Genomic DNA, 27,632 nt, shown 5'->3' with positions numbered 1-27,632 from the left:
TGTATTAGACTTGACATGACAACCCTGTATCATGACTACACTGTATTAGACTCGACATGACAACCCCTATAAAACTCGACATGACAACCAAGTATTAGACTTCATATGAAAACCCTGTATAAAACTCGACATGACAACCCTGTATTAGAGTATTAGACCCGACATGACAACCCTGTATTAGACTTGATATGACAACCCTGAATTAGACTTGATATGACAGCCCTGTATAAAAGTCGACATGACAACCCTTTATAAAACTCGACATGACAACCCTGTATATTCCGTGGATTAACCCGAGTTCCAGAAACATGGGATGCAGCCAAGTGGAATCAAAATGTACAAGAGATGAGGAGTTATGGCATATTAATTAAAAATTCCTACATCACAGAGTTTCGTGTCATACATGTGCCAATTTGAAGCCATTCTGTTTGTTCTAATTGTCATCTTCGATTGCAGGAGGGTCGAAATTTTGACGAATTCCTATGGGGCATCGCCTTGGAAAACGAAAACTTTATTTACCTTTGAATTCTTTATCGCATAGTTTCCGAAAATTCTCCCTCTTTTTTTGTCTTTCCTTTTTCTTGTTCAAGAGTGAAAGTTTTTCCAAGAGGGTAATAGAAAGATAAAGGAGTTTATATGAGTTTTCTTTTCCCCTTCTTTCGGGTGTGTTTTGTTGTTTGGTGAGAAAACAAACATTTTCCGAAGGTATTTTGTTTTCCGGTGAATCGTAAATTTAACTGGAAAACACACACAGGTATTATCCTGTTTGGTGAGAAAACAAACATTTTCCGAAGGAATTTTGTTTTCCGGTGAATCGTAAATTTAACTGGAAAACACACACAGGTATTATCGATTATAAATAGGGGAGGAATGATGACGAAATAAAATATTGCGTTATAGGTATTTTATACTTTTTATATTATAATCAAATAATAAAATATTACAATATACATCTGTATTTCAACAGCAATAAAATTTTGTACACTAGGGGTAGTTAAATGAAGGTGGTTGAGAACCAAGTTACACAAAATCCATTTTAGAGAAAAAATTGGATCGATTAGCAAACATTGTTTCAAGTGATCCAATAATATTTAAAATTCTAAAACAAAAGCACTAAAGGCAGTGTAGGTAATGGCCGTTCAGATTGCACAATTGCACATATTGCACACTAAGTTATTTCTATTGATAAAGCCATTTATGAGTAACAAGTCCATTTGAAATGTGATAAATAGTAAATACCACCGCTGAGCTGAAGAATTCCAAATATTATCTAAGGCCGCGCGGGATTAAACTTTGTTTAAGTTAAACTCATAAATTCTGCAATCTGATGGGTTGAGTTTAAAATTTGGATTCAAATTTAGCCAATTAGAAATCAGTCTGAAACCCAGATTCTACCCCGGTCATATGTATAGGTATTGAGAAATCCATTAACATGATACAGGAAAAAGTATTGATACTTTATGATGAATGTAAATAAACAAACAATAAAATATGTACCTAGAACCTTCCTATTAATTTGAACCTTTTTCCATTAGACGCTTTAACTAAATATGTAGTTTAAAATAGAGCGCCGCCAGCCTAGTTAGCTTAGTTTTAGTTGGTCGTGCATCTGCCTTGTAAGCGCTAGGCCGTGGGTTCGATACTAACCCTTCCATACACCTAGAGTAATTTATTTTTTATTTATTTTCATTATTTCTTCGTTCAAATTTCTCAGACCTGGAAGGGGTTAACTTCCCGGGGGTCTACGAGAATGGACTGCTCAGTCTCTGAGCTAGTCAGGACAGAAAAGCTCGGTGCTATTCGTAAGCCCAATCTCGTCTAAAGTTAAAATGGGATTTAGCTAAAACCCTAATCAAGGATCATGTGGAACAGTGGAAGCGTATAGCCTATTCTGTATAACCTTCGTAAAACTTGTTCACTGCAAGAAGAAAGTGATTTTTTCAAGCTTTTTTCCGGATTGTCAGGAAACCTTCCGCTCATTTCTTTTACTGAATTATAGGGGGAGTCAAGGGAGCCCGGTCCTGCCTCCCTCCTCGAGCTTCATTTTTTCTCCTTTACTGTAGGCCAGACTCAGAAAATTTGCATAGGTATAGGGGGAGTCAAGGGAGCCCGGTCCTGCCTCCCTCCTCGAGCTTCATTTTTTCTCCTTTACTGTAGGCCAGACTCAGAAAATTTGGACCATTCCCCCATACAATACTATTATTTTGGATTCTCAGACTCCCCTCGACAAAATGCTGGCTACGGCCCTGCCATAATATGTGATCTCATCATGACAAAATGTCACAGGGAATGTTTTTGTAGTTCTATCAAATCGGTTTTTGTTAATTACTGGCAATAGATCCCCATACAATACTATTATTTTGGATTCTCAGACTCCCCTCGACAAAATCCTGGCTACGGCCCTGCCATATAATATGTGATCTCATCATGACAAAATGTCACAGGGAATGTTTTTGTAGTTCTATCAAATCGGTTTTTGTTAATTACTGGCAATAGAACATGAGTTTATAAATAAAATAATGACAATGTGCTTGAATTCCGACCAATCAAATGGTTTGGAACCGAGGAACGAGTGTCGACAATGCTCTCCTTTGTCTAGATATGAAAACAGATGAAACCCGAGAAAAGAGTAATCGAAAACATTTTTTTATTCTAATAAGTTGAGCATGAATATCAGACGCGAATACACGGAGGGGAAACTGAGTAAAACCATTAGATTTGATTATGAAGAGAGTACAGCCGGCTATCTTATGCCTATAAAGAGTAAAAACCGATTCCCACAACGCTCCAGTTAAATGCTGTCAAAATATTCTTACTGACAATGATGGTTAAATGGAACAATGGAATATTCACACCTGTCGTTAAAGTTTGATAGCGTAAAAATTAAAAATATTATGACCAGAACAGAGAGTGGAAATTGGGCTTTGCTTTTTTTTTTCAACTCCGTCTGTGGTGCTCTGGTCCTATTGCCAGGAAAACTAACACAATCCTATGCACACCACTGTTAATACAGCACATGTATGTTATGTTAACATGTGATGTGTTAATTGTTAATACATTTCACGTGAGTATTATGTATTGCAAAATGAAGGGTTGACCCTTTAATTTATTCATTTTCTTTGAGCCTTTTGCTACTCGAGATTTCTGTAAAACTCAAGTTACACAACTTCAAAAACAATAAGGATCTAAAAGATTTCACATTGATTAGATTTTTTAGGTGAGGTTAAATTTTGGAATAAATTTCGTTCAATCAGAATTAACTTTGTGGTCCCGCCCATTATACAACTAGACTAGACTAGATTGAATAATATTTTACTCTTAATCTGAACGGCCCTGTACGTTAACCCAACCTGGAGGCCCACCTTCCTAAGATGGGCGAAGTAAGCCTTTGTTTACACACTTTATAATTTTATCTGGAAACCTCAACATGAGAATTTTATCGAATAAAACTCCGGTCTCATTCAGTCAAAGGTTAGAAGACCTTGAACCTGAGTGTACAATGTCTATAATCATCATTTTACACACACAATTACCAGAACAAAAACACAAAAAAGGACATGGGTTGCTTCTAGTTTTCGCAGATTTACGTCATAGTTTTTTTCATCGGTCTTTGCGCACTGATTTCCTGTTTTAAGAATTATAAATAGGGGAGGAATGATGACGAAATAAAATATTGCGTTATAGGTATTTTATACTTCTTATATTATAATCAAATAATAAAATATTACAATATAGGTACATCTGTATTTCAACAGCAATAAAATTTTGTACACTAGGGGTAGTTAAATGAAAGTGGTTGAGAACCAAGTTACACAAAATCCATTTAGAGAAAAAATTGGATCGATTAGCAAACATTGTTTCAAGTGATCCAATAATATTTAAAATTCTAAAACATAAGCACTAAAGGCAGTGTAGGTAATGGCCGTTCAGATTGCACAATTGCACATATTGCACACTAGGTTATTTCTATTGATAAAGCCATTTATGAGTAACAAGTCCATTTGAAATGTGATAAATAGTAAATACCACCGCTGAGCTGAAGAATTCCAAATATTATCTAAGGCCGCGCGGTATTAAACTTTGTTCAAGTTAAACTCATAAAATTCTGCAATCTGATTGGTTGAGTTTAAAATCTGGATTCAAATTTAGCCAATCAGAAATTAGTCTGAAACTCAGATTCTACCCCGGTCATATGTATAAGTATTGAGAAATCCATTAACATGATACAGGAAAAAGTATTGATACTTTATGATGAATGTAAATAAACAAACAATAAAATATGTACCTAAGAATGGAATAAAATTGAATAAAAGCTGTCTACTTTGTGCATATGTACATGAATACACTCTTTGTTTGTCACTCATAATAGATTACGTAGAACAAAATGTATAGTTGTATACCTATGTATTTGATCATACACAGACTACTGGTTCAGCGAACAGTATTATTCACTCAGAAAAAAAGGTCTCTACGGAATCTCCATAGACTCTCAGAATCTCTTGAGAAAAATTCCTTCATGTGTTGAAGCTTTTTGCCAAATTGCATCAAAATCGCACACCACCACTATTATTACTTACCCTGGAAGGCTTCCAGCCAAACACGTATGAATAAAAGCTATCTACTTTGTGCATATGTACATGAATACACTCTTTGTTTGTCACTCATAATAGATTACGCAGAACAAAATGTATAGTTGTATACCTATGTATTTGGTCATACACAGACTACTGGTTCAGCGAACAGTATAATTCACTCAGAAAAAAAGGTCTCTACGGAATCTCCGTAGATTCTCAGAATCTCTTGAGAAAATTCCTTAATGTGTTGAAGCTTTTTGCCAAATTGCATCAAAATCGCACACCACCACTATTATTACTTACCCTGGAAGGCTTCCAGCCAAACACGTATTTGAGATAGGAAGGCCCCTGTGTCATTAGAGTGTGTAGACCCCAGCCCACTCCCCATTGTACTAACATGGTGGACCAGACGGGGATTGAGGTTAGTATAGAACCCCAAGGCACAGGGAGCTGAAAAAAAAGTGAATAGAAATGATAATGGTTCAGTGAGCTGAAAATTTCACTAAGAAAGAGAACACCAAGGGACAAGTCCGAATGGGGCGAAAAACTAACGAACAAAGTTCTTGAGTTGTTGATCTTTTTTGCCAGATTCCATCCAAATAGATCAGTTGCGCTTACTGGGGTGATGTTTTAAAGTCATAGAGCAGGAAAAATGAGGACCAAAGGAATTTTTCTTTTTCTTCTACGATTTCTAGATCCCGAGATAAATCGATTTAAAACATACCGGTAAATAGTGAACTTTGACGTCACGGCATACGCTCCCGTACACGATGACGTCACATCAAATGTTCCGAGCAAAACTCCCTCGCAGGCAACACATTAATGTGTTTGTGCGCATACGTTTCTGCGCATTTCTTTCTGATCCTCCGCAAGCGTGCTTGCATACTAACGCTACCTAGCGGACGAAAAAAACAACTGCGTAAAGTCTGACGTCACACATCTTTGAACGCTTTCATTAGAACGGAAAATGAAAATTGAATTTTCGACCTTTTACAGTTATTTTTCCGGAGTTTTGACCTCAGATTTGGATTTTTCTCAACTTTTTACGAAGGAATCGACCGTTTATTTATAATTTTTACCCATTTGCAACTGCTCCATCGTTACCAACCTACCTTTTTAGCGGACACCGTATTGCCAAGCGCCTGCTGAATATATTCCTTCTCCTCTGCCGATACCCGTGGGTGCTGATCCGGGGTATCGTACACCACAATCATCCACACCACCCACCACACCACACCCAATGCTCCTGTCACGTAGAATGCCGCCTCCCACCCAAGGGTATCGATAACCACCCCGCACAGGGGGTAGGAGAGAGCCACCCCGAAGGAAGAGCCTAGATAGGAGGTGATGAATTGGGAACGTTCCGTGGGTGGGATCCAGTGTGCTACCAGGTGATGCATGGATGGCCATGCTAGACCCTATGGGGGGAGGAGAGACTGGTTAGTCTTTGAGTACAATTTTGAACACCTAATCGTCGGTCCGGAATTGAATGCTAATACCTACATCTTTGTTTAACGTTGATTAGTTCCGATTTGGTTGACTAAAGAAAAATAGACTTTATTGGCATTGGCGAAATGTGCCCTAAATCACCAAAGTATGGAAAAGTATTTACAATTCCATATTTCGATATGATTCGTCCAAATTCAAAATTCTGCTTTTCCACAAAGTGACTTGGTGTATTTCGTAGTCTCTGTAGCAAATACTTTCCAAAAAAATTACTGTTGCTGATTTATTCGGCGTATTTATGGGGTAGTCTAAAAATGGGTGTTTTGTAGTCTAAAAATTGAGTTCAGCTTTCCTTTCCATTATGGGCATTGAACCGGGGTCTCCCAAGTGCATGTGACCTCTTAGCCTCAAAAACTGGCCATTCTGGAAGATAATGAGGTTTAAATTCTGCACAGAGCGTACTATACTGATAAGACAATAGCGCTGATAATAGTGGCTCAATGTTGCCAAATTTGGACATGAGGAAAAAACTTCATGATGGATGTAATCAGAAATCACCTGCCAACGGACGTGTGATAAAACAACAATTTTTCTACGGGCTAAAAAATTCCCGGAGAGACGGGCCCCAGGTACTTTTCCATACTTTGGTGATTTAGGGCAATGGTCTCAAGGCCCAACCATACGTAAAAAATAGACTTAAGTAGGTACCTACTTACTTCTACCATAAAAAGAGCAAAAATTTCCGTACCTAAGATAAACAAACAAGTGCCTATCTATTTACTAGGTACTAAAGGTAATAAAATTTCGATAGTTTTTTTATTATAATCTATTTATTTTTTGCATAGGTACCTAAGGTACTTAAAATCATCGGTACAGGTACCTAGACTACCTATTTCATTATCTATGAACTAACAAACCCTTAAGTACTTACTTCCACTGACGATGACGCCATGATGCCAGGGTAATTACCTACCTAATGCCTATACAATACACACTTTTACACCCAAATTTGAACGCGTCATCTTACACGATATTTCAATTATAGCGTCATCAGGTTCGTATCAATTAATTTTAGGGTATGCTGAAGGCTACTCCTATCTTATCATTTAAGAGCAGTTATAAGTGACTTTTAACAGCTCATATGTCACTCCAATAATGACCTCTTTTTTTCGTTGATAGGTCTACCAGATGGGTAGGTAATAGGTAGGGAACTACTTGAGATAAAAACCCTAAATGTTTATCTGTTACATTACGGAGGCTTAACACTAAACGGCACACGGTAATAACCACAGTAAAATTTTAATCCCACAGTTGATTTTCGTGCCTAACTAGGATTACAAAAAATTTATATATTGTATAAGTGAATTTCATTGCAAGGTAACACACTTGACTTTTTATCTCCTGGCTTACAATCAGATTGCATAATCCATTTTTTGGCATGTGGGTATCTGTAGGTACCAAGAACAACCACTTACCCCTATAACGCCCTGCACAATTCTTAACCCTGCCATGGCCTTGTAGTCCCAGTACGCAGCCGCAGGAAGAGCAAACGAAATGAGAAACATGGCCAGGTTGCTCACGCCAAAAACGACCTTAGTGCCGAGGGATCGCGCTAGAACACCGCCCGGGATTTGCGTGGACCAGTGCAACCAGAAGAAAGAGCCGAGAACCAGGTTCTGTACGTTGGAGTCCCAGTGGAACAGGGAGCCGGAGTCGCCATCTTGCTGAAACAAAACTCCACGTGAGGAGAGGGAAATAGGGGACTGCGAGGGACTTTTCAGTCCTGTTTTTGCAGGATAATGAAAATATTTTCTACATGCCTATAACGGTTACATTACATTACATTGAAATGGGGATCTTTTCTGACGAAATTCCTGTGTGTGGAGTCCAGTATGTTAGGATTATTTCACCCCTGCTAATAAGAGTTACAATGTTTTTGGTCCTTCGGGCCGGATATACGAGTTTGTAATTTTCACTAAACGATGAGTACCTAACTATCAAACGGTATTGTCCGCATTGTCTAATTTGGATGAGTCATACGCATTTCAAGGAGCAAATTGTGCTATATGTATTCTCTTAGTGCTCATAGTATGGAGATATGGCCCTTTGTTTCTTAGTTGGGCATGCAAAAGAAGAATAAAAAGAAGAAGAGGAGGAGGAAGAAAGTAAAAACTATCTGTAGGCTGTAGGTAATAAAACAGTGAACAAAACTAATAACGCTACTGTTATCTATGTCATAAAGTCATTAAATAAAGACGTACTGAAATAGTCAGTAGACTTTTTATCTATTGTTCAATTTGTGTGTCAGCACTAAAATACTGGGTAACTCATGAGTAAGTAAATAAAGTACAAACACATGGATACCTTTAGAAACCTACCCAGGGACGTGTCGTGAGATTATTAGAGGGGGAAGCTTTAAATACAGTATGCATGTATACCGATCTGAGAATCCAGGTTGAATAACCAGAAATAAAAATCACCCAGGGTCGGGTACACAAAGTGAGTTTAAAGTCATTTTAAGCGGAGGTGCGAAAAATCGTAGAAAGAAAGTGAACAGTGTTTCCCAAGGTTCAATGGAGACCACACTACTGATGTTTAGGCTCAGTAACTCATTATTTATAAACTGAGTCATTGATTTCATTACTAATTAAATCAATCACATCGGGTAATTAGTGCATTTTAAATCATTCAAGGTCGTGATCGATCAGTCTTTCCCATCAATCCCAACAGTTAGAAATTACCTTATTTATACTGTCTGCTAGGAGTGGATAGTGTCATTCCCACAGTCAACGAATCGAAAATGTGAGTAGAATAAAATTAAGGCCTAGGTACCTATTTACCTATAGGTTTCCTCATCCATGGAGCTATTTCTCGTGTAGAATGTAAGGTTGTAATACTCTCGTAGTATGTAAAGTTGTAAACTAGAGGTTCAGTAAAATAATGGTTCAGGGTGTGGTTATGTACCGGGTTGAGATGAGCTCGGACGAGGTGACATAGGTAGGATATTGTTTCTACAGTTTTGCATTGGAGTGGTAACTTAAGCAAGGAATGAAAAGTATAATATAAACGTGCAAACTCGAGATAAAAAGTAAAAAAAAAAATCCCGCAAAAACTTGGTTTTTTGGCTTTATGGTTTTCTGGACAAAATTTGCACCACCATTTTCGAGATCCTGGTAAAAAGACCTTCTTCTATGGGGACAGACTGACAGACAGACACCGAAGCGAATACAATAGTCCGTCCCTTATACCTTTTTTATTACTATTGTAATAATAAAGTATTTTTTCTAACCCTCTGTCCCGGCGGCCATGTTTAAAATTCATTTTATATTTATTTTTGTTTGCTTTGTAATTCGCTTGTTTGTAATATCTAATATAAATGAAAAGTATAATATAAACGTGCAAACTCGAGATAAAAAAAAGTAAAAAAAAATCCCGCAAAACCAGTTTTTTGGCTTTATGGTTTTCTGGAAAAAATTTGCACCACCATTTTCGTGATCCTGGTAAAAAGACCTTTAATTTGAGTCCCTTCTACGGGGACAGACGGACAGACTGACACCGAAGCGAATACAATAGTCCGTCCCTTATACCTTTTTTATTACTATTGTAATAATAAAGGAAGGACGGACTAAAAATGAATTCAGATTGTACAAGTTGCGAAAAAAAATCAAATTTGAATTTTTTGAATGAGCAAATTTGTGAGTAAATTGATGAGTAAAACATCTTCTGATTTGAATTTTTTGAATAACCAAGAGTTTGAATTTTACCTCTCAAATTATGTCCCTAAGCCATTTTGTAATTCACCACTTGTTTTCACTTCTGTTTTCTAAAATATATTTTTGGTAAAATGTGAGCAATATTATTAAACTTCAAAGATCTCCTGCATGTTTCTAATTGACATTTTTTAGAGTTTCAAGTTAATCGGAGTTTTGGAAGTTTAATCTTGCTAGACAAATTGCTCCAAAAGTTATTCTAAAAACAGAGGTGTCTTGTTATTCTGGCCATCCGGTATATCTCATATTTTTGTTACCATTTTTTTATTTGATTATATATTCAAATGTACAAATACAGTTATCGTTAAATGTGTATTTTTATACAGTTTCAAAATGCCTATATATATCCGGCGCGAACGACATGCATAAAACATAGTTAAAGCGCCTAATAGAAAAAAAAGTAGAAATGCCTATCTTTTTAAAAACTGAGGTTTCAATTGCGAAAAAACTTTCGTGAATACTTTGCCTATAGGAACCAACTTTGCATGGTATAAAGCAGAATCCTTTTACCTACCTATTTAGTTTGAAAAATTACGGTATCTTTCAAAGTTAAATGGTCGCATTTCCTCATTAAATGAGGGCGTCAACAATTTTATTTCTGAACTAATGGATGGATGGACTTAAAAAAATGTATTTTTTTACCCCCACGTTAAACATCAATATTCATAAAAGGCCCATTAAGCTAGTTGTTTGAAGTAACTATATTTTTTTATATATTTCTTGTTTTAACAACAGTAGACCTTAGAACACCTACTATAAAACTTTTTATATAAATATTTCTTATAAGAATTATATGTTTATATTATTTATATGACTTGTTACTTTCCCCCCAAATATAATTTGTACATAATAAAAAGTACGTTTTGTACCATAAAATAGATTTGAAAGAAATGACGATCTTCTTTATCATTTTCCTAAGAATTTTCTACAGGAATCACAGGATTAAAAATAAATCATCCCCATGGTGGTCACTCCTTCAATTTTTTTCTCAATCTTCCTTCCAAAAAAAAATCAAAGTTTATTATTTCCCATGAATTCGGAATCTGGATTTGGAGCTCCGGGAATAAGAAGGAATAAGGAAGAGCAAAAGACAAGGCACGCATCTTAAATAACGCGTGGAGGCTCTGGTGTCATTGACCCTTTACGCGTATACTATGGGATTATGACGGAGTGATAACGTACGATTCTAGGATGGGTTGAAAATGAGGAGTAAGGAAGATAATGTTTTGTGTACATTTTATCCCCCCAAAAACTCTTCGCGGTGCATTGAACGCCAAGGCAAAAAAAAACAGGAATTTAAATCGTGTTAAACATTCTTAAACACTTATCACAAAACCTGAGGAAGTACTAGTGGGAAGAAGAGGAGGAAGTACTTTCAGGTCCCAGGGAATACTTTAAAAAATGCTTGCCACAAAAGTCGTTCCTCACTTATCTACCTACCTAATTCTCCATTAGTCCGACTTTGATGAAATTTGGTAACCATCTTCAACACTTGTTCTTTTTGGCATTCGGTAGTCCCTCAGTCCCTGTGAGATCTTTTCGTCGGTCTCAGAGAGGTTCTAAATCTAAAGTTCTCTGATTTGTTTCTAAACCGGGGTTCTCAAGTTATAGGAAAATTCTTCTCTTTGAATCAGAGTCTGAGAATCATTCATCGAGCTCTTAGCGATGGAGATTTTCTTATCTCACGCATGGATTTTTTTCTTATTTTTCCCAAATGGGATTGACGTAGTTTTCTTTGTTTTGACCTTAAAAAAAATAGCATCGGTGGGAAAAAACACATGTGCTGAGAGATTATTTACCTATATCATGATTGTACGTGCCTTAAGCAGAATCAGGAGATCTATGAAAGGTAAAAGAAAGCAAACACCGTAGCCTAATAAAGGTCATAGGGGGGTCAAAAAATCGTTCACTCAGCCTTGTGAGGACAACTGACGTCCTTATTAAATAACGAAATACTGGCATAAATTTTATGAACGAAATACTGGCTCTCAAGTAGCACTGAAGTATCAATTCTAAACATTTCAAAACAAGAACATCTCATTGGCGAAAATTAACTTCAGACTGACTTGAGAACGAGATTTTTGTTCATAAATATGGGTGGAAGACTTGTATGAGAGCAGAAATCAATGACAACTTTAGGTGCCCGAGTATACAAGAACCAAGTTGTATTTTGAGCATTTACACAAGAGCAATATTAATATAGGAAAAAAAGAACGTCTTCACTTGACTAGTAACTTTGGAAACTGTAGGCAATTTTATTTCTACAAGAGATGAAATTTCAAAACAAGAGCAATATTTATCACATTTTTCGGGGATATAAAAATGTACATAGGTATAGGTTATAGTTCCGTTAGGTATAGGTATCACTGTGGAAAGAAAAAAAAATGCAGCCGACTGACGTGACGTATTCTTGGCTACATCACTAAAGTTAAGCGACATCGAGGATGGCCGGTGTTCTCCGGGTGACCAAGACGGTGGATAAAAGGTGAGTAGTAAGTTAGGTAAGTATGAAGGTATATAAGTAAGAAGTAAAAAGGACTAACGGATTCATTGCTTCACTCCACCATAGTGAACCATATCAATAAATGCAATTCAGTAAAAGAAATGAGCGAGCGGAAGGTTTCCTGACAATCCGGAAAAAAGCTTGAAAAAATCACTTTCTTCTTGCAGTGAACAAGTTTTACGAAGGTTATACAGAATAGGCTATACGCTTCCACTGTTCCACATGATCCTTGATTAGGGTTTTAGCTAAATCCCATTTTAACTTTAGACGAGATTGGGCTTACGAATAGCACCGAGCTTTTCTGTCCTGACTAGCTCAGAGACTGAGCAGTCCATTCTCGTAGACCCCCGGGAAGTTAACCCCTTCCAGGTCTGAGAAATTTGAACGAAGAAATAATGAAAATAAATAAAAAATAAATTACTCTAGGTGTATGGAAGGGTTAGTAGTAATAGTCCTATTAAATCAACTCATCAACCATAATAATATGTTTTTTATTATGATTTTTTTTTTTTTTTTTTTTTTACTTATCTCCGATTGATTTCAAATTCAGTGGCGCAGATGATGGACAGGTAGAACGATTCATAAAATGCTCAGTAAACGCTGAGAGCAAAAAAAATCAATGCTGAGGGCAGAAAGGAAGAAAATTTGGGACAATTTGCCTTCGAATTATTCTTTTCCCCGAACTAGGGACGCGGTAAAACAGGCTTCAAATGTAGTAGCCCACTGCTGGAGTAAAGGGACTTTTCAGTCCTATGCGAGCAGTATAAATAAGCACTATTATATTATTATTTTTATTATTATTATTTTGTTTCCTTTGCCTCTGGGTCTTTTGGACCTAGCTTTGGATATTAAAGGTGTTATCCAGGGCTCTGGTTTTTAAAACTCAGGATCAAAGGGTATGAAATTGCGGCAGCATTTGAATATGACTGTAATGGTAGGGAGTGTAACATAATTTTATTATCTAAGTACCTACAAATCAAATTGCGAAAGACGAATTAAAAGTGTTGTAAAACACAGTAGATAAGGAAAAAATCGGTATTTGTAACACATCCACTAAAACATATATCCCTCTCTCTCTCTCCCTCCCTTTCAATTTCGAAGACCCAATGAACCCTCGAAAAGGACATATAGGTTGTACATGGAATTTTGAAGACTGTTCTCATAAAAAAAGCCTAAGAATGACCCTAAAAAGGCTCATGTTTACACCACTGGTCAAATGAATAATAAAAGATAAGCTTTTGAGTCATAGTGAGAAGTGATATAAATCTCTTACGCATTTGATTTATTTATAAAGTCATAATAATGAACTAATAATAAGGCTTATTAAATAAGTCAATAGTGTAATGATGATTAGTGTTAAGAATGCACGCCACTCGATGTCGATGTTTTCTAAGATGAGTTCTGGATTTAGGCGAGTTTTGCCTACGATGCTTGTGAGTCAAACTCGTTTCGTGCAAGCTGCATCATCAAATTTATTTTCCCCGAATTAGGGACGCGGTAAAACAGGCTTCAAATTCACTACTTGCCTTGCGAATGCATACTCCTCTCAATTCAGCTTTAGGCTAAAAACAGAGTGGAGCGAAGAGCTTAGAGCATGGCGCATAGAGCATCGAACAGGGAAGGGACGACAGCTGAAAGCGACGAGTTCAACTGCATTGAGCTGAGGGAAAAATGTACTCCTCTAAATTCAGCTTTAGGCTAAAATAAAAACAGAGTGGAGCGAAGAGCTTAGACTCTTAGAGCATGGCGCATAGAGCATCGAACAGGGAAGGGACGACAGCTGAAAGCGACGAGTTCAACTGCATTGAGCTGAGGGAAAAATGCTCCATACTCTTTGCCCTCAGCTCAATGCGAATTGAATTCGTCCCTTCTCTGTGTCGTCCCTTCACTCTGCGTGTTCAATGCTCTATGCTCTTTGCTCTCTTTTCCTCTCTGTGTTTTCTTTAGACGGGATTGATGGTCTCAAGACAAAAGGGTTCTGGTGACATATCCCCCCCTACCGGGCATTGAACCCAGGACCTCCGAAATGAAAGCCTAATAATGTGAAATGAGTGCACTCTGCCATAGAGGTTACTCGTACCTAGGAACCTAGGTATTGTATGCAAATTATTATCGAAATAAAGAAATTGACAAGAAATCAAAGACTTCATTTTAAAAAAAAAAAAAAAACTTTAATTGGGAGTGATAAAATAGAAAATTAGGTATTGAAAAAAAAAATCCCTCCCTACTTAAGAAATCAAATTAAAATAATTATTATTACAGGTACTTATCGTGCGTATTGGCATGTGAAAACAAAACTCGATAATGCGTATAGATATTGAAGTTAAGATAGAGGAGAAAAAGTCCCCCTTTTTCATCGAAGCAAAAGTTGCGCAACTTATGCAGTTTTTTCGACACAACCCTTACCATAGCCTACACACCTAGATTATATTGCTTTAGGAATGAGCTCGGGATTTTCGTTTTTAACTGTGAATTCACATCTGATTTGGGTACTTTTGGAACATTTGGCATTTGGCAAAAGCTTTCAAAAGTAGGTGCCTATCTATATGTTTATGCTAATTATTGTTGTTCTTCTTCTTTTTTCTTTTTGCTGTCGTTTTGGGCTACTGAGGAACACAAAGAAGTATTATTCTAAAATTAAATAGGTAGAAAGAAAATCTTGGATTCTTTTAATTTTGATATTCCGGGTAAACTCCCATATCTTAAGAATACCTACCTTGTATAAACAGGTTCAAATCCAGGAAAATCCCAAGGTAAATTTACCCCCTCCTTGATTTTGCACAAAAAAAGACCTCCTAAAATCATAAAAGGCAAAAGAAGCTATAAAAAAATCAACTTTACACGAGTGGTTCCCTGTTTACGAGCTATAATCCCCTGGGAACAAGGGAATGCCCGTGTTCATCCCTTAAATTTTAGGGGAAGCACATCAAGGAAATTCCAAGCACAATGCTCTCAGCATATACGCGATTTTGACTTATATTGGGTGGAGTAGGACGAAAAAAAAAATATAAAAAAAAAATTGTGGACAGTTTTTTTTCAGAACGGCAACTTTTCGGGCATATCATTTGAAATACGAACCTACTTAGCTTAAGCCCTTCTAGAAAATTAAGTACAAAACTTCAAATTGTGACCCAAATAACCCACCTGAAATGTCTTAAAAGGAGATGTTATTTTAAATGCAGTTTACTCACCTATTGTAAAATCTTCTAACAACCGTGGGCTGCGAAAAAAAAAGAACACGGACAACAACTTTGTCGAACTTTCGTGTGAATGTTATTTCTCAAAAGAGCGACCTTCACCACCCCGTATGCTCCTTTGTTATTTATCCCTTCACCTTAAGATCTCACCCTAAGCTTGAGATCTACCTTTGTCTAAAATATTCCCCCCTCCAACATTAAATACCTATAGTTTTACGCGTCTTTAGTACAATTCAAGACTACTTGAAGAAAGAAAGAAATACAAAAGAAAAATCCTAAAAAAAAAAAAAAAACTAGGGTCCTGGCCTAGAACTTCTATGGGCAAAAACAAGTTTTGTTCCCATTAAAAATTTAAAATATTGGAAGGAGAATATCCTTACTATGTATGTGGGGATATATTGTTTGTACTTACTCCTTGATCTAGCTTTGGGAAACTTTGCATTTCATCGCTGGACTGGTAATCCGGGGGATGTGGTTCGAACACCAGAAAGGACTTGAAAATTTAGTAGCGTCATTTCGTAGTTGACTTTTGTAAAAGCCTGGCTTACCACCTTTCTGTTACTTCGAGTTTTAATTCAGTATCTTCTTCATAGATGGGTGCCAATTTTTTTGCTAGCTAGGCGTGGGTGTGTGGTTTGTCACGTTGCTTACACAAAGTGCCAAATTTGGTGCCAAATTAGGTTTGCTCCTTTGTCCCTTGCACTGAGGAGAAATTTGGCTTCAAAGCAGGAAGACTTACCAACTGGTTGAGGTAGGTTGCAAGGACTCAAATCTTCCCAAGACCAATCTTCCCCAAAATTTGCTCATCTAGAGGAAATTCTTCCCAAGAAATTCTCGTATTTCTGGAAGCTCGTCCTGAATTCCTATATTCCTTGATAAAAGCAATGTGCGTTCTAAATTGCGACCTGAATTCAGATGTTTATTTTTAAACTAGGTCAAGACCAATCTTCCCCAAAATTTGCTCATCTAGAGGAAATTCTTCTTAGGAAATTCTCGTATTTTTGGTAGCTCGTCCTGAATTCCTATATTCCTTGATAAAAGCAATGTGCGTTCTAAATTGCGACCTGAATTCAGATGTTTATTTTTAAACTAGGGGAATACGAGGATTCGAGAATAATTTTTGTTTCTGGTAGCTAAAGAATCTAAAGATGTCACCATGATCGTGAGTTTCTTGTTTTGTTGATTGTTTGCCTGAAGAATTCGATCTAGTAAATTTGTATGCTGCTTCCGTGTTCAATTGGAACTCCTAGAATTCAAATAGAGCTCCGACTGAAGTCTAAGCAAGAAAAAAAATCTTGTTGGTATAATGAATAAAATTGATAATGAGGTAATTTGCCAATCCAAAACCCAGGCAAAAAAAAAGAACATCTTCCTTCAAATGCTAAATGGTAGGTATCTCCGTCGAAAAAGCTTGTTTGGTAGTTAGAACTGTACAAAAGACTTTTGTCGCAAACTCAAGCCAGTTATTCATTTCAAAATGTCGAGCGATTAAAGATACATGAAACTTTAATTAGAGTCTTATATTGAAGTTGGAGTCTAAAATTGAAGTTTCGTGTCTGTAAAAACAGATTGCTCCTGACCCACTGTGCATAAAGTATCTGATGTCCTACTTCCTAGCCTACACTAGACCCACAAACTGTGTTAATAACAAACAACATGATTTGTGGTCCACTGAATTTACAATACAAACAAAATTTTGTTTAATGTTCAGTGCGATTTTAAAGGAATAGATTTGTATAGGTAAGTATATTTATGCACGTATACTCGTATTTATTTTATAAGTTTCCATTTATTGGTTTTTCAGAACAACTCTCTCATCAAATAAATAGTTAACAAATGGTATACCCATCCGTAAAAGCCGGAGCTTGTGCTTGTGCTTGTATAGTTTGGGCTAACAAGGTAGAGTAGCTCAAGTTACAGTACTTGGAGGAGGGAAAAAAAATCATATCTAAATTACAAGCATAGGGCCTAAAAAATTTGGACTCTCCCAGGAATCGAACCCGGGACCTCCAGTGTACATGTGGAAAATCGTATATTTTATTTTTATCTATTTATGTGTTTGGTTTTCCCCTACTCTGCGTTTTCTGATTCATCTGCTTTTCCAGATTTCTCAGCTTTTCAGAGTTGAAATCCATAAAACGTCGTGTCTCCGCATTGAAGTAGGTAACTTTTGTTTTCTGGGGTACCAGACAAAACGGCCATAGTTAAGTATAAGCAAACAAAAATATTTGATGAGTTTATCGTCTCAAAAAATGTTACTGATATTACTGATAAGTCTATAAGAATATTAAGCCTAATTCATCCTGAAACATAGAATCAACCTGACCTACTTAGCAGACCGTCAGATGTTCCTGTGGTCAACTTGGGACTAATCAAAACCTTGTCATGTTCATTGACATTAACACCAATTTTGTAGATGGGTCAAAGCCTCAAATTTAACAATTTTGTAGATGGGTCAAAGACTCAAGGTTAACAATTTTGTAGATGGGTCAAAGACTCAAAGTTCAACACCAATTTTCTACCGCGTGGACCAACCCCGTGGCAGCAACCAATTTCCTAGATCTGGAAGATGATTGACTGAACGTTGTCATTGACTTTAACAACAACAACAACAACCAATTTTGTAGATGGGTCAAAGACTCAAAGTTTCACAGCGCGACACAATTCCAGTTTATCTTCTCAGATAAAGCCACAGGTTTCGTAAACACAATTTCAGAAGTTCAGAAACCGCGGTTGAAGTCGCTCGCCGGTTTTCGCAATGCCAACTCGGTGAACTCTGACTAAGGTTCATTCTCACAAGAAGTTTCTGGATCTTGTTGTTCCCCTACTTACCAACTTACCATTGGGGTCATGTTCTAAGATCATCGCGGTGTGGAACCTCAACAGGGGGGGAAGGCAGCACCCTTACCATGTGGCTGTGCAGATGTCTTGTAGTAAGTACACTGAATATCTTGTAGTAAGTACTGTGGAATTATTTATTCAATGAGGATTGGTTGGTTTCAAATGTTTTGTTTCATGTTTCTAGACTGATGTTCCTATACTTATGATGGAAACTATGACGGGCACTATGTGCTCTGTCTTTGGACAGCATTTTCCCTGCACTATGCTGACGCTCCTCCACAACCTTAAAAATTGCTCTTCTAAGCATACGTATACCATGATAGCCGTCTACTTGCCGTATAGAAAAGACCAACTGAACGTAGGAACACACTGCCAGCATCCAACAATTAGTATAAGTAGTGCTTTATTTAGAATGTCAGCTTAGAACATTGTTCGACTCTCAAATCGACACATCTTTGGCAATCTCAGGGGAACGAAGAGGCACGAAAAAGTGCGTGCGTACAAACGCATATTGTGTGAGAGAGACAAGGCAGATGCTCAAAACAATAAGGACGGAGAATCCACGCGTACTGCTTAAATTAGGTCAGGCGGGACCAATGACCAACTGAGAAGTTCTTTGGCAAAGCACAATAATTCTTATCTTCTCTCGAAACGGAATGCTAAGTGCATCCCGAATGATTTAACCCTTGAGATGTTGCGCCCACTTGAGTCAATTTACGCACTACGCACTGTTTTGTTAGTGTGTGAGACCAAACTAGCTTATAGTTTTTACTTATGTAGCTAAATTTTCTTTAGGGATAAGCTATTTATATTAAACCTAAATGAGAAGTTTTTTTATTTATTTTTTATAAACAGTTACTAGGGCAGGTATGTAGATAACTACTACTCACTTATAAAGATCTAAAGTATACGCTGTCCTCAGGAGCCTATCTTGAGGGCATCCAATCCTAGTGCTGAGCCTAGCTGATTAGTGGATGTGCCAAAAAGACAAAACTCTCCTGCCTCTGTGGTGTAGTAAGACGCTCACCTGGTAATGAGGAGGACGTAGGTTCAATTCCAGCTGAGGTCTGGATTTTTTCCTCCACATTATTTGAAATTTTGAACACAATAATATTTATGTAGAAGTAGCCTACTGCTAGAATAAATAAGGGACTTTTGGTTATAATTATTGGCATATATTATTTGGTTATAACATGGTTATAAAATATGGCAGTACAAATCATCATTATGAATGTACTCTCGTATTTTTTATTAAAATTATTGAAATAAGTTCAAATAGACATACACCTCCACATCCATCTAGCTAGCATCTGTTACGAGTATGATATTGACTCCATTTTGGTCACACTCACACTCGGCTCTCGTGAATCGTTATCATTATCATACTTCTTCTCCGACACGGAAATCAGGTCACCAAAAAACTCACAAGGAAATTCAAGGTCACGAGAGAGAGAGAGAGAGAGGAGTTGATTATTGGTGGATGTGTCAAAAATACCGAATTTTTCTGATACAGGTTGGAAAAATATAGAGAGAGCTTAGAGATCATTTGTTATTTTTAGTGGATGTGCTAAAAACACCAAATCACACATCTGAAGAAGAGTAATCAAATTTCAGTTTCCAAAGTTAGTGTAGAGATCATATTTTTAGTGGATGTGTTAAAAACACCAAATTACTTACTTCAAGAATCGCAATCAAATTTCAGTTTTCCAAAGAGCAAAAACAACAAAATTACTTCTCGGAAAAAAATGACTAAATTGCTTGGAATTGTTTAATAATTGTTTATTTTTTATTTTATTATTATGTATTAAATTACAATTTAATCACAGCAAGGTGTACCTATTATTCCTTGAAAAATCATCCCTACTATTCCCGTAGGAATAATTTCATGGGGGATAAAATGGGATAAATTAATTTCTCTAATCTTTCAGAGTGGAGGGAGGGGGATTACTTTTCTCATACGGAATGAATAAAATTAAAGCTCTCTTTTCTCATCCTAGAAGAAGTAGAAAAGGAGAATGATCAGAAGAAAAGAAAGAAAAAACAAGATAAAGAATAATAAAAACCGGTTTTGTTTATAATATCAAATTAATATTATATTCAAAAGGGTTACCTTATCCTGGTCCAGGGGGTCATGGCAGGGATCTGCGTATACCTTCACAAGGTGTTTTTTGATAACAAATGATGATAAGAAATGCGTAAAAATAGACTAGAATAAATGTATTTTTGGAACGATGTGCTTTTTTTTTTTTGACCTATACATAATATTTATCGAAACACATAAGTAGGTATGTACTCTTTTAGGTTTCAAGGGTGGGATAAGGTATTCAGCTTCTTTTTAATGTACCTACCTATCTACCTACCATTTTAATACTCGTAGGTATCAATGTATATCATATTAATATGCAACAATGCAGCATCTAATAGGGCAATGAAGAAAATGAAAAGTTCTCTAGTAGGTTAAGTAGGTACCTCACTAAAGAGAGGAAAATCCATTTTATGGGAGACATAATGTTTATTATGAATTGTAAAAAAATAAATTTTTAAATTAATTTTTTCTTCTTCTGCTTCTTCTTTCGTCTTCGTCTTCCACAGATTGTGTCTTGGGGGGTCATCGAAAAGCAGGAAGGAACGACCAGAGAAAATGCAAATCAGAGGAAGTTTTGCTACCCTACGTTTTGGAGATGAAAGAAAGGTTCTACGTGGCCTTCAAAGTGCTCCCTGAACTTTACCATGAGAATGAGGATCCGGTTTTCGTTGTGTAATTTTGAGCAATCAGCATTTTTTTATGATCAAAGATGTCTCAGGCACGCAGCCAAAATTTTCGCCTGGGGTCTAGGGAAATAAAATTTACCTATTTCAGGCAATATTTTTTAACAAATTTTTACTTTCCTTATCCTATAGGAAGGAAAGTAATGTAATCGGGTCAAATTTTAGATGGTCAGTTTTTAGTGCCAAAACACGTTTTGAGGTCCCTAGAGCCTAAATACAAAGTTTCAACCATTGGTCCATGTGTCTGTCCTTCTGTCTGTCTGTCTGTAAACAAAATATCTCGAGAACGGTAAGAGCTAGAAGCTTGAAATTTGGTATGTAGATGTCAAATGTGACAAGGATGCGACACGAAACTTTTGGTTAAGATCGGTGCAACGGTTGGCGGCATTTCCTAAGTAGGTCAGGTTGATTCTATGTTTCAGGATGAATTAGGGTTAATATTCTTATAGACTTATCAGTAACATTTTTTGAGACGATAAACTCATCAAATATTTTTGTTTGCTTATACTTAACTATGGCCGTTTTGTCTGGTACCCCAGAAAACAAAAGTTACCTACTTCAATGCGGAGACACGACGTTTTATGGATTTCAACTCTGAAAAGCTGAGAAATCTGGAAAAGCAGATGAATCAGAAAACGCAGAGTAGGGGAAAACCAAACACATAAATAGATAAAAATAAAATATACGATTTTCCACATGTACACTGGAGGTCCCAGGTTCGATTCCTGGGAGAGTCCAAATTTTTTAGGCCCTATGCTTGTAATTTAGATATGATTTTTTTTCCCTCCTCCAAGTACTGTAACTTGAGCTACTCTACCTTGTTAGCCCAAACTATACAAGCACAAGCACAAGCTCCGGCTTTTACGGATGGGTATACCATTTGTTAACTATTTATTTGATGAGAGAGTTGTTCTGAAAAACCAATAAATGGAACCTTTTGTGTAGTCTGTAATTTCCTTTTAATATACTAAATAATGTTCAAATCGTGCTGTACGATTTCGCCTCAGAAGCGACGAATAGGTACATTGTGGAAAGTAAATAATTGATATGTTATTATATTCAAATTATTTTTATGATGAAAGAAAATGAACAAGCGTAGAAGTGGTTTACTGTGTAGTACCCACATACCTTGATGCTAAGAATGAAGAATAAACGATGATGTTTTGAAATTTCAAACAAGCTAAGTATTTTGTAAATATTACGAGTATACAATTTATTCATGAACGTATGTAAATAGGGTAAGTGAATCATGAAACAGATTAATGATAGGGAGAGTGATTATTTGGATAGTTGGTATACAATTTATTCATGAACGTATGTAAATAGGGTAAGTGAATCATGAAACAGATTAATGATAGGGAGAGTGATTATTTGGATAGTTAAGCCAAAGAAAGGAGAAATTTTTGAGCAATGAAAGACGAAAAACCAGAGAGAACAACAATAACAGCAAGCTATATGAACTGTGCAGAAGATATGTGTACAATAAATGGTATCATAATTGTATTAGGTGTCAAAAATCAGAGATTTTCTACAAATGCGTTAAAGGCGGACCACGATATCAGTTCAAATTTTGATTCAGTATCGATTGGTTCACAATCTAGCACTCAGATGAATAATGAAATTATTAATCCAAGAGGTAAAGTTAAACTAAAACACTGATTGTGGTCCTAGCCGTAAAATATCCTGGGTAGGTTTAGGTACTCAGCGATAGTAATATCACTCGGTAGTAGCTCATACACCGGTTATTATTTGCTAAAAATTATTAATCCAAGAGGTAAAGTTAAACTAAGTTTAAACACTGATTGTGGTACTAGCCGTAAAATATCCTGGGTAGGTTTAGGTACTCAGCGATAGTAATATCACTCGGTAGTAGCTCATACACCGGTTATTATTTGCTAGTAATTTATTTCCAGGAGGAGAACAATGTGTAATTTATTTAGGTACGCCAGATTACGCGACACGAAATTAATGCCTATGGACACACGCTCGCAGGAAATATTTCAGATAATGGGCAAACGGAAAATGATTGCCATGGGTTAACCCGTACCCATCCGATCCTCTATTTGTCCAGATGAGGAAATTGTGAACCAAACGATAGAGAAATGAGCCGAAATGAGTGGGACTGTGGCAAAGAAGTGCTGAGAAGACCAAAGCATCCACAAAACAAATTAATTAAAACTCATTTTTAATACTATCAAAATAATTTGACTTTATCAAGGTAGTTTCTTTGGGATCCAGCTGATGTCGATCAAAATCGGTGGACGGTAGGTGCAGTTTATACTAATCTTTTCAGAACCACCAAAAGGGGAGTCATGGCACTTCTTTTCCAATAGTCAGTAATAAATACTAAAGTGAAATAGTTTTTGGTTTGAATAGAATGATTCACATAAGTAAAAAAGAATGGAGTGGAGACCCGTAATAAAATATGAGACTTAAATGGGTTGATCCTAGAATATGTTTAAATTGTTTACTCAACCAAAAACTAATGAAAATTTTTTTTGGTTTGAATAGAACGATTCACATAAGTAAAAAAGAATGGAGACCCATAATAAAATATGAGACTTAAATGGGTTGATCCTAGAATATGTTTAAATTGTTTACTCAACCAAAAACTAATGAAAATTTGTCTCTCTGACCTTCGGCCTGAATTCTGCCCAAATATGACGGCTATAATTCTTTTTACTGGCATTCTACAAAAATTTCAACGTCCATTCAGAATGTTCTGATAAAATGTGTACCTAAATAGCGTATTCTATTTACACACGTAATTAGGGCATGATCTGACCCAGCACATTGTGTTTGAATCTGTTCCATGAAAATAGTAAATACGGAGTTTTGGTGTATGCTATTTACACACGTAATTAGGGCATGATCTGACCCAGCACATTGTGTTTGAATCTGTTCCATGAAAATAGTAAATACGGAGTTTTGGTGTCTCCACTAATTCGTGAATTTTCTCTGACTCCTTAATACTCGGTCATCGGTCAATAAGTCAACATCATCATACGAGTATGTACAATTGTAAAAACTACATACATACTTTACATTTACAATTAATTTGCAGCACCTGACGCTATTCCGTTAATGTTACGAAACGAAAAGGCCGGCGAAACATTGTGTTTTTCGTGGAACATCAATTTGAGATTGCTTAAACATGTAGGTGATTCATTCGGATGTCCATTTCTCCAATTGGGAATGCTACTGTTGATTTAAATATGCTATTTACACACGTAATTAGGGCATGATCTGACCCAGCACATTGTGTTCGAGTCTGTTCCATGAAAATAGTAAATACGGAGTTTTGGTGTCTCCACTAATTCGTGAATTTTCTCTGACTCCTTACTTGGTCATCGGTGTAAGTCAACATCAACATACGAGTATGTACAATTGTAAAAACTACATACATATACTTTACAATTAATTTGCAGCACGTGATACGCTATTCCGTCAATGTTACGAAACGAAAAGGCCGGCGAAACATTGTGTTTTTGGTGGAACATCAATTTGAGATTGCTTAAACATGTAGGTGATTCATTCGGATGTCCATTTCTCCAATTGGGAATGCTACTGTTGATTTAATTTACAATCAAACCAGGGAATGCTTGGTGGGCGAGAACAATTTAAGCACTGTTACCCTGCGGTCATCGGTATAAGTCAACATCAACATACGAGTATGTACAATTGTAAAAACTACATACATATTTACAATTAATTTGCAGCACGTGATACGCTATTCCGTCAATGTTACGAAACGAAAAGGCCGGCGAAACATTGTGTTTTTCGTGGAACATCAATTTGAGATTGGTTAAACATGTAGGTGATTCATTCGGATGTCCATTTTTCCAATTGGGAATGCTACTGTTGATTTAATTTACAATCAAACCAGGGAATGCTTGGTGGGCGAGAACAATTTAAGCACTGTTACCCTGTCCTTCCCTCTCTGTATCAATTAATTATACACTTCCGTAGCGCTAGTCTATTCTTCTACACAAAGTATTTCTGTCGAATGTAAGTTTTATTGGCTTCCATCATCAGAAGGCGTAAGGAGAATAGAAGATTGAATCATAAAAGTCTCGTTAGACGAGAATTATGACTTCTGTTATCTCGATATGTGTAGTGACATGTTTAATTATACTCCTCAGTGCACACGATAAACCATATGTTGAATCTCGATGCATGCTACATTTTACTTATGATAATTTCTATACATTATCAATGGAACTATGGTACAATATCATACATATGAATAAACCATATGTTGAATCTCGATGCATGCTACATTTTACTTATGATAATTTCTATACATTATCAATGGAACTATGGTACAATATCATAATGATACACTGATTCAGTGTAGCGTACAAAGTTGAGATTCCTTGTGACGAATGCGTGGATCTTTGAAGGATTCTGAAATATAAAATAGTAAATAATTATTTGTATAGCCGACGAGAAACCAAGAGGCGAGTGAAGCGGAGAAAATTATTTATTAAAAGAAGAAAAAAATCCGCCTTGAATGTCTTCATGATTATCAACATTGGGGGCTACATTTACATATGTAGCTGAAGTGAAAAAAATACCAGTATCTATACAAATCATCCTAACGCACAAAACTCAAATCAGCGTCGGGATTTGAAACTGGACCTCCAACTTGACCTTCCTGTGCCCTAAATCACCAAAGTATGGAAAAGTATCTTACAAGTGTAATAGCCAATGGAAAAGCAGAATTTTGAATTTGGACGAAGCATATGAATAAACCATATGTTGAATCTCGATGCATGCTACATTTTACTTATGATAATTTCTATACATTATAAATGGAACTATGGTACAATATCATAATGATACACTGATTCAGTGTAGCGTACAAAGTTGAGATTCCTTGTGACGAATGCGTGGATCTTTGAAGGATTCTGAAATATGTAAAATTATTTGTATAGCCGACGAGAAACCAAGAGGCGAGTGAAGCGGAGAGAATTATTTATTAGAAGAAGAAAAAAAATCCGCCTTGAATGTCTTCATGATTATCAACATTGGGGGCTACATTTACATATGTAGCTGAAGCGAAAAAAATACCAGTATCTATACAAATCATCCTAACGCACAAAACTCAAATCAGCGTCGGGATTTGAAACTGGACCTCCAACTTGACCTTCCTGTGCCCTAAATCACGAAAGTATGGAAAAGTATCTTACAAGTGTAATAGCCAATGGAAAAGCAGAATTTTGAATTTGGACGAATCATATCAAAATATGGAATTGTAAATACTTTTCCATACTTTGGTGATTTAGGGCACTGGTCACGGTGACCCAATGAATCAGGCCAAGAAAATTTCAACTTCTAAATCGTCTCTAACGGACACATTGTAGAATCCTATTTGGAAATCAATGAATTTCCTCATCCGAATGCAATGATTTCACAGGTTAACAACGGTGCCCGGACAAGGTACTCCAACACGGTGACCCAATGAATCAGGCCAAGAAAATTTCAACTTCTAAATCGTCTCTAACGGACACATAATAGAACCCTATTTGGAAATCAATGAATTTCCTCATCCGAATGCAATAATGATTTCACAGGTTAACAACGGTGCCCGGACAAGGTACTCCAATCCCCTTCAATCAACAAGTACAAATGTTTGAGGAAACTATGGAAACAAACAAAAAAAACGCAGCTGTCAGTATTTATTTTAGCTCGAACCTGGAACCTGTTGCACTGTAAACAATCACCATTTACGATGACTTCTAACGGTAATAGAATCCTATTTGGAAATCAATGAATTTCCTCATCCGAATGCAATGATTTCACAGATTAACAACGGTGCCCGGACGAGGTACTCCAATCCCCTTCAATCAACAAGTACAAATGTTTGAGGAAACTATGGAAACAACAAAAAACGCAGATGTCAGTATTTATTTTAGCTCGAACCTGGAACCTGTTGCACTGTAAACAATCACCATTTACGATGACTTCTAACGGAACCACTCAACTATTTCTTTTACTGAATTGCATTTATTGATATGGTTCACTATGGTGCAGTGAAGCAATGAAGTCCTTTTTACTTCTTATTTACCTTCATATTTACCTAACTTACTACTCACCTTTTATCCACCGTCTTGGTCACCCGGAGAACACCGGCCATCCTCGATGTCGCTTAACTTTAGTGATGTAGCCAAGAATACGTCACGTCAGTCGGCTGCATTTTTTTTTCTTTCCACAGTGATACCTATACCTAACGGAACTATAACCTATACCTATGTACATTTTTATATCCCCGAAAAATGTCATAAATATTGTTCTTGTGTAAATGCTCAAAATACAACTTGGTTCTTGTATTCTCGTGCACCTAAAGTTGTCATTGATTTCTGCTCACATACAAGTCTTCCACCCATATTTATGAACAAAAATCTCATTCTCAAGTCAGTCTGAAGTTAATTTTCGCCAATGAGATGTTTAGAATTGATTCAGTGCTACTTGAGAGCCAGTATTTCGTTCATAAAATTTATGCCAGTATTTCGTTATTTAATAAGGACGT

General features: G+C 36.5%; 1 protein-coding gene across 1 annotated transcript; it reads right to left on the bottom strand.

Moving 5' to 3' along the window:
* Nucleotides 1–4,844: 4,844 nt before the first annotated feature.
* On the bottom strand, nucleotides 4,845–18,342 carry LOC103508422 (sialin-like). Its single transcript, XM_026823030.1, has 4 exons — nucleotides 18,331–18,342; nucleotides 7,496–7,840; nucleotides 5,687–5,992; nucleotides 4,845–5,024 (listed from the first exon to the last, which is right to left on the bottom strand). Exons 1-4 carry the CDS (start codon nucleotides 18,340–18,342, stop codon nucleotides 4,845–4,847), a joined length of 843 nt encoding a protein of 280 aa, XP_026678831.1.
* Nucleotides 18,343–27,632: the final 9,290 nt, after the last annotated feature.

This window comes from Diaphorina citri, unplaced genomic scaffold (assembly GCF_000475195.1).
Source record: "Diaphorina citri unplaced genomic scaffold, Diaci psyllid genome assembly version 1.1 scaffold398, whole genome shotgun sequence".
Classification (NCBI taxonomy): Eukaryota; Metazoa; Arthropoda; class Insecta; order Hemiptera; family Psyllidae; genus Diaphorina; species Diaphorina citri.
Note: the sequence above shows the minus strand (reverse complement) of the source record. Positions and strands in the feature narration are given on the sequence as shown.

Bases quoted from the DNA above. Each gene is read 5' to 3' on its own strand.
- LOC103508422 (XM_026823030.1), bottom strand. The intron at 5,993-7,495 runs GTAAGTGGTTGT...CTCCCCCCATAG, and splicing joins TTGTGCAGGGCGTTATAGGG to GGTCTAGCATGGCCATCCAT. The intron at 5,025-5,686 runs GTAGGTTGGTAA...CTTTTTTTTCAG, and splicing joins ATACGGTGTCCGCTAAAAAG to CTCCCTGTGCCTTGGGGTTC.